At 38.4% G+C, this 12,101-nt stretch overlaps 1 protein-coding gene across 2 annotated transcripts in view; it reads left to right on the top strand.

Moving 5' to 3' along the window:
- The window catches only part of LOC133607690 (rho GTPase-activating protein 26-like), a 155,675-nt gene that overhangs the window by 88,646 nt on the left and 54,928 nt on the right, over window positions 1-12,101 (top strand). For both annotated transcript variants that reach the window (XM_061962562.2, XM_061962561.2), the window contains exons 8-13: window positions 3,079-3,183; window positions 4,234-4,363; window positions 4,579-4,679; window positions 9,647-9,741; window positions 9,902-9,980; window positions 10,431-10,467. In XM_061962562.2, coding sequence (XP_061818546.1) covers window positions 3,079-3,183; window positions 4,234-4,363; window positions 4,579-4,679; window positions 9,647-9,741; window positions 9,902-9,980; window positions 10,431-10,467 — 547 coding nt within the window. The remainder of the gene's footprint in view (window positions 1-3,078; window positions 3,184-4,233; window positions 4,364-4,578; window positions 4,680-9,646; window positions 9,742-9,901; window positions 9,981-10,430; window positions 10,468-12,101) is intronic.

Below are 12,101 nucleotides of genomic sequence, written 5' to 3'. Positions count from 1 at the left end.
TGTGGTGGACAAAATGAGAAAGAAAAAGAATGTGGCATAAAACACGTCCTAGAAAGTCGGAGAAAGTTATACATGTAAACAAACTAAGGTGAGTTCATGGACCGCCAAAATTAGTAGGACAAAACGGCGCTCCCCAAATACTCGAATCAGTGAAGCATATTTAATATAAACAGTGTGCTTTATAACAATTAGGGAGGTTTGTCTCATGTTTTTCCTCCTACAGAAACCATATTAACACAAAAAATATATTTTTTTGCCCTCATCTTTTTCCATTTTTCATACATTTTTGAAAAAGCTCCAGAGAGCCACCAGGGCGGCGCTAAAGAGCCGCATGCGGCTCTAGAGCCGCGGGTTGCCGACCCCCGCACTAGCATGATGAGGTGCGTCCTAACTTTAAAATAGTACAGTAAACTGGACATTGAATAAGGTACAGTATTTTCCCGACTATAGCGTGCAAAGGGATATAAGCCGCACACACTACATTTTAGAAGAAAACGTTATTTCTCGGCAGCAGGGTGGAAGAGGGGTTAGTGCGTCTGCCTCACAGTACGAAGGTCCTGAGTTCAATCCCGGGCTCGGGATCTTTCTGTGTGGAGTTTGCATGTTTTCCCCGTGACTGTGTGGGTTCCCTCCGGGTACTCCGGCTTCCTCCCACCTCTATTGACATGCACCTGGGGATAGGTTGATTGGTAACACTAAACTTGGCCCTAGTGTGTGAATGTGAGTGTGAATGTTGTCTGTCTATCTGTGTTGGCCCTATGATGAGGTGGCGACTTGTCCAGAGTGTACACCGCCTTCCGCCCGAATGCAGCTGAGATAGGCTCCCGCGACCCCGAAAGGGACAAGCGGTAGAAAATGGATGGATGGAAGTTAATCTGTGTTGGCCCTGCGATGAGGTGGCGACTTGTCCAGGGTGACTCCGCCTTCCGCCCGATTGTAGCTGAGATAGGCTCCAGCTCCCCACGCGACCCCGAAGGGAATAAGCGGTAGAAAATGGATGGATGGATGGAAGTTATTTCTCCATGTACCGTATTTTTCGGAGTATAAGTTGCACCTGCCGAAAATGCATAATAAAGAAGGAAAAAAACATATATAAATCGCACTGGAGCCCGGCCAAACTATGAAAAAAACTGCGACTTATAGTCTGAAAAATACGGTATTAGCCGCACCGGAATGTAAGCCACAGATATATACGTTGCGAAATGAGTTATTTACACAGTAAGGTTTTTTAAATGTTTATTTACATACCTTAATTGTTTCCAAACGGTGTCTGTAACACGGCAGTAAAACGATGATCAAACAAAACATAAGTCATCGTAGGGCTGGGCGATATATCGATATACGCGATGTATCGCGGGTTTGTCTTTGTGCGATATAGAAAATGACTATATCGTGATATTCGAGTATGCGTTCTCACACAGTTGCTTTTAGCTGCTGGCATTACACTACAGGCTCTCCTCGCTTTTTCCTGTCTCTCCTTCTCACAGACAGCAAGCGCAGCTTCTACACACGTCACATACTGTCACATACGTATACAAAGAGGTAGCAGCATGGCTAACGTTAGCTGTGATGCTAGCGTAGCCGTGTGAGCGGTAATACGAGAGAAAGAAGGTGCGAATCTGGTAACAAATGAAGGAATATTTAATTCCCCCAAAAAACAGCAGGGGGTCCATCGTCTGGCGGTGGTTTGGCTTCAAGTGGGAATATGTTGAACAGACAACCGTAATTTGTCAAGTGTGGGGCGAAAGCGTTGCTATAAAAAGTAGCATTACTGCTAATATGTAGCATCATTTGAAAAGTCACCTGCTAGAGAATGAACAGTGCTTACTCCGCATGTCAACATCTCCATTCGGTGCCACACGCCCACACCATCAAAATGCCGAGGCAAACATTTCCAGATCAACACCGTATGAAAAAAATAGTGATTTTTTTTTAGTTGTGATTTCCTTCTCTGCATGAAAGTTTAAAAGTAGCATATATTTACCTACTCAGTGGCCTCGTGGTTAGAGTGTCCGCCCTGAGATCGGTAGGTTGTGAGTTCAAACCCCGGCCGAGTCATACCAAAGACTATAAAAATGGGACCCATTACCTCCCTGCTTGGCACTCAGTATCAAGGGTTGGAATTGGGGGTTAAATCACCAAAAATGATTCCCGGGCGCGGCCACCGCTGCTGCCCACTGCTCCCCTCACCTCTCAGGGGGTGATCAAGGGTAATGGGTCAAATGCAGAGGTTAATTTCGCCACACCTAGTGTGTGTGTGTGTGTGTGACAATCATTGGTACTTTAACTTTAACTTTTAATGCAGTATGAAGAAGAATGTTTTAATGTAGACACATAGAATCATCATACTGCTGTGATTATATGCATCAAGTGTTCATTCAAGGCTAAGGCAAAATATCAAGATATATATCGTGTAAAGGCCGTATCGCCCAGCCCTAAGTCATCGTCATGGACCCACTAGCTGCAGAAGATAGCTCTCCAATCAGCTAAACAGTCACGTCTTGTTGAGTTTATTGAGGACATTTTAAAACTGAAACGATACAAAAACAATGCCATTGTAAGTTAATAATACTGACGCAGACACTCGGAAATGTGTTATTATATTAGCTAATGCTAAAGACGCTAGCATCATGACATTGCGTACACATATGCATGAAAACACTCCTACAGACATCACACATGGGGCGGTTTAGTAAATATAAACTGTTTTAAGTTATACTGTACAACTTACAAACGTTGCTTGGAGTGATAAATGAAGAATTTATAAGAGAAGAAACACTATGGATGACTAGAAGACTGAAGACACTTTGGTTGATAAAAAAAAAACAAGCGCTGCCTGTAAATGCAAGGACCTGCAGTGAGCAAACGTGTCCAAAAGATGGCGCCATAGCACCAACAATAAGACTAATTATAAAACAATTATTTTTATTATAGCCAGCAGCAAAGAAAAATCCATAGATTAGCCACTCCGTTTTATAAGCCGCAGGCAGGGTTCAAGTTGTAGGAAAAAAGTAGCGTATAGTCCGGCATTTACGGTACATGATGCATCAAGTTAATGGATGCGTTTCGTTCCCTCAGCTGCTGGCCTTCCTCCAGGGCCTCTTCACTTACTATCACCACGGCTACGAGCTGGCCAAGGATTTCAACCACTTCAAGACGGACCTCACCATCAGCATACAAAACGTAAGGACACACATGCATGTAGAGAAACTGAGCCTCATTGTCTTAAATCTATTTTTTTCTTTTGATTTATTTTGGCTCATGTCTTAAATGGCATGTATGATGAGGGAACAATTGAAGAGTTTCTTTTTTTTTTTTTTTTCTAATTTGCCATATGTTATTACTTTGCCAGGGGTTAAGTAATTACTGGGATTTGTTTGCCTGTTTAATGGCAGTATTTGCAATTGAGTTGCTCTGACGTTATACAAAATAAACCATAATAAACGCTACAAAATAAACCATAATAAGTTTAATAGAGTTTAAACATAATCCAGCACATAAACTTACTATAAAACATAATTTTAACTATTCAAAATGTAATTCTTCGGCCGTATTTGATGCACTCACTGTATGTATGTATGCATGCATGCATGCATACAGTGACGTGTCGTCATGATGTAGAGAAGGGAGGGCAGGCAAAAAAAGGGCCTTGGGGGGGCAGAGGGAGTCTGTGTGGGTTCCCTCTCCTCTCTAAGTTTAAGTCCACAGCAATTCCCTCCTCCTTTAACCTCTGTTTGTTGGCTTTATTGAACCCATATCGAGTAAGCAAAATAGAAAAACAACTTGATGAATGTCGAGAAAAGAAACACATGCTGAAGCACTGAGAAGTGGCCACCCAAAAATGACAGGAAATATCCCAGGCAGCGGTGTCGTCATCAAAATGACAGCGTACGCACAGACATTGTTCGCACACAGACGCAGTTGGGATCTAAAGGTTTGTAAATCGAGGTTCCACTGGATTTGTAGTGGACATAAAAGAATCAGAAATGTCTTTTTTGTTTTTCTCTTTTTATTTTTTTTTTCTTCATTATTTGTACACCACACAATTAGAATATGACTATTCAGTATAATTTTGGCATTTTTTCTTAAACTCCTTGTTTTCTTTTTTACATTTTTTTTAATGTTCTTCCCCTTTTTCTTTTTTTTGCCATAAGTATACCTTACGATATAATTGGAACACTTTTTTATATTTGCTATTTATTTCCCCAAACCCCTCTCTTTTGCATCTGACAGACGAGGAATCGTTTTGAGAGCACGAGATCTGAGGTGGAGAGTCTAATGGGGAAGATGAAGGAGAATCCTCATGAACACAAGAGCGTTAGCCAACACACCATGGAGGGATACCTCTTTGTGCAGGAGAAGCGTATGTTTCAATACACACACACAGTTGTGGTCAGAATTCATGTTGTAGATCTAATTGAACCATTATTTATACAATATTTATATTACATAATTGGAAATACATATTTATGCAGGGTCAAGGGTCATTGGAGGCATTACTGGCATGGATAGACTCTTTAGCCTAAAATGTTATGATGGACAGTTCATGTTTTTACTGCTACCTGATTTCACCTGCAGGTTCATTTGTGTCAAGCTGGGTGAAGTACTACTGCACGTACCATCGGGAGCCAAAGCGGGTCACTATGGTTCTCTTTGACCCCAAATCGGGGGGGAAAATGGTGAGTAACAAAGGAAACAATTCCAAGTGTTGAATCACCCGCAGTAAAATGTCAAGATCCGCCTCATATGGTGCCCACTCATACCTGTAAAGACCCATGAAAAGGCGATCTCATCTAAACTAGCCGCCTTAAAATCACATGAATGCTGTACAGTGTGTGCTTGAGCAGCGTGACTCCAAACTGCGGTCGGTTTTCGCCCACGCACCGGACGAGACACAGCTGATGCATGTTCAGGCCTGATCGCTGACTAACAATCTGGGGAAACATCAGAAAAACAAGCAGGATAATGTGGTGGACTACCTTCTAAATCCAGTTTGGATGGGTTTTTTTAAATTGTTGCATAAAAAATTTAAATGTGGCTTAAAGCAAGTGAGGCTGACTGTTGATTTAGTCTCAACTAGTATGTTTGAGTTTGAGTTTGAAGTATTTATTTCAAACCTGCACAATACAACACTTTTTTTTTATTTTTATTTTTTTTTTACATTTTGGCAGAGACATTTATGCAAGGCTTGAAAAGGGGTTGGATGAAGCAGATGCTTATAATATCCCAACCCCTCTCACTCATTCCACATTTAAAATAAACAATATAATACAAGAACAATACTATACAAACAAAAACAAGAAAAGCTCCTGTACACTAACAATACAATAGTACCACTGTTAGTATGAGACAAGACAAGACGAGACAAAACACACACACACACAGGCCCAAACACTCTCTGACATACACCTCTCTCCCATCGCTCTGTGCTGAGAGCATCACTCTCTTTCCTCCTCGTACTTCTTCAGTACTTCTTTTTTAAACAGTCTTTTAAAATGAATCATGTTAGAACAGGTTTTTAACTCGTCCCCTAAGTTGTTCCACAGAGTGACTCCACGCACTGAAATGCACATTGATTTTAAAGTTGTTCTAAATTTAGGCAAATATAATTTGTTGTTTCCTCTTAAACTGTAACTATGGTGAGCATCTCTATCCTGGAATAGGTTCTGTATATTGGATGGTAGAGAGTTTTGGGATGCCCTAAACATAATTTGAGCAGTTTTAAAGTTGATCACATCGTGCAGTTTAAGTTGCTTTAACTCAATGAATAGTGGATTTGAATGATGTCTGTAGTGAACATTGGACACAATCCTAATGTCCTTAAAGGCTGTAGATGGGATTTATAACAATTTCCCCAGACTTCAACACAATAGTTTAAATATGACATAATAAATGAATGATACAATAACAGCAGACCATTGGTGTTCAATAAATGACATGATCGCCTCATCATTCCAACACATTCAGCAACTTTTGTCCTCGGGCAACTTATATGAGGCTTCCATGAGATATTTTTATCTATTACCACTCCTAAGAATTAATTTTGTTGAACATATTCTATTGGTGTATCATCAATAACAATCCTGATGGGTTTATTACTTTTGCGATTGCTAAAGAGCATGATTTTGGTCTTCTTTAAATTCAGAGACAATTTGTTGGTATTAAACCAAGTTTTTAATTTGATCATCTCAAAGGAAGAATAGTACAGTATTATTTCAGCGATGGTTGTCATGTTTGTTTGTTTTTGTTACAAAGCATTTAACTATAAAACATGATGACAGCTTAGAGGGATTTCCACTGATGTGTGGTCTGTTAAAGTGTGTCCAAAGAAATTGAAGATCTAAAAATGTCTGTCATGGCAATCAGCTTGTTTGCTAATTTAAAAATGTGTGGTTATTGTGATTTTAATACATTTTCAACACCACTAGGTGACAGTATCGCATTTTTTGGTCCTTCCATTATTTAGCGCATCCAGAAAGTATTCACAGTGCTTCACTTTTTCCACATGTTATGTTACAGCCTTATTCCAAAATGGAATACATTTATTTTTGTGCTTGAAATTCTACTGACAATACCCAATAACGACAATGTGAAAATTTATTTTTTTAGTTTAGCAAATTTATTACAACTCAAAAACTAAAAATATTACATGTACATAAGTATTCACAGCTTTTGCTCAATACTTTGTTGATGCACCTCTAGCAGAAATTACAGCTTCAAGTATTTTTAGATACTATCCAATACAAATTGGCACACCTATCTTTGGGCAGTTTCGCCCATTCTCTTTGCAAGACCTCTCAAGCTCCATCAGACTGGATAGGAAGCGTGGGTTTTCATCCAGAATGTCTCTGTACATTGTTGTATTCATCTTAGTCTCGTCAGGGAGGTGACCAAGAACTCGATGGTCACTCTGTCAGAGCTACAGCATTCTTCTGTGGAGAGAAGAACCTTCCAGAAGGACAACCATCTCTGCAACAATCCACCAATCAGGCCTGTGTGGTAGAGTGACCAGACAGAAGCAATTTCTTAGGAAAAAAATTGCCAAAATGCACCTGAAAGTGTCTCAGACCAAGAGAAACGAAATTCTCTGGTCTGGTGAGTCAAAGATTGAACACTTTGGCGTGAATGCCAAGCGTCATGTTTGGAGGAAACCAGGCACCACTCATCCCCAGGCCAATACCATCCCTACAGTGAAGCATGGTGGTGGCAGCATCATGCTGTGGGGATGGTTTTCAGCGGCAAGAACTGGGAGACTAGTACGGATAGAGAGAAAGATAAATGCAGCAATGAACATAAACATCCTGGACAAAAAAGCATTACTTCCCATCCAACTTTATAGATCTTGTTTTCGAACCAGTTTCAGCACATTTGGGAACACCCACTTTTAGCTCCAAAATGTGGGCATTAGCCTCCCTATGTCACCTACAGAAGAATGGAGGCAATTTTATTGGGGCGGTATAGCTCGGTTGGTAAAGTGGCCGTGCCAGCAACTTCAGGGTTCCAGGTTCGATCCCCACTTCCGCCATCCTAGTCACTGCTGTTGTGTCCTTGGGCAAGACACTTTACCCACCTGCTCCCAGTGCCACCCACACTGGTTTAAAAATGTAACTTAGATATTGGGTTTCACTATGTAAAGCGCTTTGAGTCACTAGAGAAAAGCGCTATATAAATATAATTCACTTCACTTCACTTTATATTGCGTAGTATGTTTTGGTAGCAACTACATCCCAAATGACGATATTTTTGCGCAGTATTTTTGAAAATATCAAATATGTCTGCCAGATGCATTGTTGCAGGTCTTAGCAATACAACTAAAGAAGGGGTCAGCCTGCATATGTTTCTAAATGATGGCAATATGAAAAAAGTATGGACCTTTCTCTTCAAATTGACTCACGCAAAATGGGACGGACCAAGTGAGAGGTAATTTGCAGGAGTCATTTAAATGATTCTGACTTCGAAGAAGTAAATGCTCTGTATTAATACTGCGCTTTAGTATACCTGCACGATACCCAAAGCGCTTTACATTATACGTCGCACTCACCCATTCACACACACATTCACACACTGATGGCAGAAGCTGCCATGGAAGGCGCTAACCGCGACCCATCAGGAGCAAGGTGGGTGAAGTGTCTTGCCCAAAGACACAACGGCGGTGACAAAGATATCGGAAGCTGGATTTGAACCAGAAACCCTCAAGTTGCTGGCACGGCAGCTCGAACATCTGAGCCACGCCGCACAGAAGGGTTTTGGTCGGAATTTACATAGAGAAAATTTAAAGGATTCAAGCCAAATGCGATCCTAAAAATCAGAAACACCCACGAGGAAAGAAAAACTGAGAACTTGCGGCAAAAAAGAGACTATTCTTTTTTTGTCCTCTTCTACTGATGTTTTCCTTAAAATGAAAATACTGAAACACAAGCTGTGTAGTCTATGGAAGAGCAAGGAAGACCGGAAATGACGATTTTTGTGTTTATTTTTTGCTCATAATGTTAACCATATCAGTTTTTAAGTAATCATCGACCAGTGCAACAGAAACATGCAACTAAGTGGTGAAAATAATAGTTTTACATGGTTTTTATCCACACTGTCTATTTGGGGAAATGGGCTGCAGTTCTGTAGATGACGTCACACCAGAAGAGGGCATTTCAAGTCGAGTCTAGCGTTTTAGGCACAGTCAGTTATCTACACAATACTCAAAAACTAACCGATGATATGGGAAATGACAATCGGATTTATTTTCAGGAGCAAAAAATACATAGATGTAGTGGGTCCTTTTCATTAGTTCCTTTGGGAACATTTCGTTTTGTAAGTTCCACTGTATTAAAAATCCCTACTCGGGAATAAAAATCTTACTATGAAATACATTAAAATGTAATGCTAATTTTAATGTGTTCGCACGTGTGTTGTATTTGTATAGTAAATGGTGCTGTAATGACTTAAACTAGCTTGTATTTCAACACAGTAACTGCTTTATGTAGAGTAAAAGTAAATATACATGTTTTATTAATTGCTATCTTGACTTGTGAATACCGTATACAATACCACAGGGGATTTCCACAGATTGGCACGCCCTCACTAAAATAATGTGCTTTGGATACATTTTGAGGTGGAAGTTAAACATTTTACAGAAGTAAATATCTTTTTTTTAGAGTTCTAATATCAAAGGGGTCAGTTACTCCATTCTTTTTCAACCACTGTGCCGCGGCACACTACTGCGCCGTGACATATTGTCTGGTGTGCCGAGGGAAATGATGCAATTTCACCTAATTGGTCTGGACCGCTTTTCATCAGTAATGATATTTGTAAAAAATATATATATATTTTTCGCAAACCAATAATTATAATCCATTGTTGCTGTCTGGAGATCGGCAGAGTAACATGCATTAGTAATTAGTGATGGTTATGGTCATATCGAACAATTGCATCAGGATGAGAATGACTTTATATTGTCAATACAAGCTACTGAGTTTCATTTTTAAACATTGTCTGCTGGTGGTGTGCCTCGGGATTTTTCAATAAAAAACCGTGCCTTGGCTCAAAAAAGGTTGAAAAGCACTGAGTTACTCAATTTGTGGCCCTTGATTGTTAAAAATGTTGTAGTTATGTCCTGTTTATTGAGCTTTTTTTGTGTCCTTTTGTTGTTCAGGGCGACGAGGAGAGCTTCTTCCTGAAGTCCTGCACCAGGAGGAAGACAGACTCCATTGAGAAAAGGTTCTGCTTTGACGTGGAGGCCGTGGACAGGTGAGAATGTGCACCGGAAGGAACTACAGAGTGTAATAACAGCGCATTGACACATGGAGGAGCTGACGCCCTGATTTTGGAGGCCTGGTGGGAGAATTCCCAGTCAAGCTGGATAAGATTCATTTAATCTTATTTTTTTCTATCTGTTTGGTGTTTTAAGGCCGGGAACGATCACAATGCAGGCTCTGTCAGAGGAAGACCGCAGGTTGTGGATGGAGGCCATGGATGGGAGAGAGCCGGTACGTCACCACGGTTACCAATGCGTTCCTATATGACACAAACATTGAGATAGAGCAGTCGAAACTCCCTTGCAGTTCCTACACTGAACAGTTCATAAAGTAAGAAAATACGACTTCATGTATTGCATACAGTGTAGTTACTACTACAATCACCACTGCAGTTTGATGCGTCTTAATGAGGGGTGTACACCAGACCCTCTCAATCGCCATGGCAACTGAAGTAAAGATGAATGCCATTTATGAATGGCATTCATAAATGGCTCCATTTTATATAAACCCCAGGGAGTGCATTAAGGCTTTTTATGAGTTAAAATTAAGTAGTTTTGGAGTTTAGTTGCGAACGTGTAATTTAAAGCTTCAGAATGGTGTGTTTCTGGGGAAATAAATGTTGCATCCATTATTAGACTTGTGTTTTTTTGTGTCTAAAGATGATTTATGTTCTCTGTGTAGGTGTACAATCTCAACAGGGATAACCAGACAGAAGGCAGTAAGAACTTTCATAACTTTCCTTTCACATGACACGTGTTAAGTACTTTTTTGACATAGTTAACCCAAACTAATTATTATTTTTAAATTACACTTTCAATTGAATTGTCATTTATGAAAATATACCACATTTATTGTACGTATTAGATTATGTAATGCAGCTGTATTATATTAAACGTAGTTGTACTCTACTGATACTAAATTTTTTAAATCCAGTTTTATAAATTTGTGTCAAAAAAAACTTCCTAATTTCTTATATGCATCTCTTACATGAGGAAAATACACCAATTATGTTTTTTTTTTTATATCATTCATTACTTCATATTGTTATTGTTTCATAATGTCTATATGATCAAAATGTCATTCTCATCCAAAACACTACAAAAAATGATTCAGGATTAAAAACAAATACATGGTCATAATTTATTGCACAGCATGCATATATATGTATATATTATTCATGAAAAAAACACCAATTGTATTTATTATTTCAGATTTTATTTATTATTACAATGAATATTATATGGTATAATGGATAAAGTAACACAAAAAAATATTTTTGGTTCAGAATAAAACATTTTTGATAATTTCTTGTACTTAATATACGTTTGTATATTATTCATGAAAAAAACTGCTAAATTAGTTGTATTTTATTCATTTTGCCATCATTATTTTATTTGATCAATTATCTAAAACACTAAATCACTTCATTTATTTCAGGATTAAAACAATGTCTACAATTCTTATACAGTATATTTATTAATGAAAAAAAACTATATTCATTGCATGTTCTTTTGTATATATATGTATGTATGTATGTATGTGTATATATATATATATATATATATATATATATATATATATATATATATATATGTGTGTGTGTGTATGTGTATATATATATGTGTGTATGTATGTGTGTGTGTATGTGTGTATATATATATGTGTGTATGTATGTATGTATGTATGTATGTGTATATATATATATATATATATATATATATATATTTCAAAATTCACATTATTTTTTGCAGTTGTAAACCCTAATGAGCCGTGAACCAATAATAAAAAATAAAAAATTAGCAAGCACCAAACGGCAGTAAAAAGTTGTTCTAAATGAATACAAATAACTGTTTTTGGACATTTTAGTTTGTATTTATTTATTTATTTTGGGAGGACATTTTAAAACCCTTTTTCATATACCTCACAATTTTCTATTAGTGAACATGATGCTTGACATTTCTAGCATAATCTAATAAACAAAAGTGCATAGAGGTGCGTACGGAGTGCCGCTTTTCAATCTTTTTGTACTATCCCGTCTCATTTCTAGCTCACATTCAGTCCATAATTTGTCTTGTGTATGACTTATTTTTGAGTTAACCCTGCATAAGACTGGCCACAACAATAGGTATGCATGTATAATATAACATCGCAAATGCCTTCACCAATACTCTTCATTTTGTTTGTCAGTTTCTAATGACGCTGGCTAATTAACTTAACATGCTTTATCATGCAAGTGCATTTGTACCTAGTTAGTGAGTGAGTACGTGTTGCTTGTGCAATAGATTGCTGGGGGTCAATATTCCTTTAGACGGTACAATTGGTGTTGGTAGTCACTGTGCTCTCTCTTTCTCT

Source organism: Nerophis lumbriciformis, linkage group LG09 (genome assembly GCF_033978685.3).
Source record: "Nerophis lumbriciformis linkage group LG09, RoL_Nlum_v2.1, whole genome shotgun sequence".
NCBI classification, from domain to species: domain Eukaryota; kingdom Metazoa; phylum Chordata; class Actinopteri; order Syngnathiformes; family Syngnathidae; genus Nerophis; species Nerophis lumbriciformis.
This window is presented reverse-complemented; position numbering and strand designations above follow the sequence as displayed.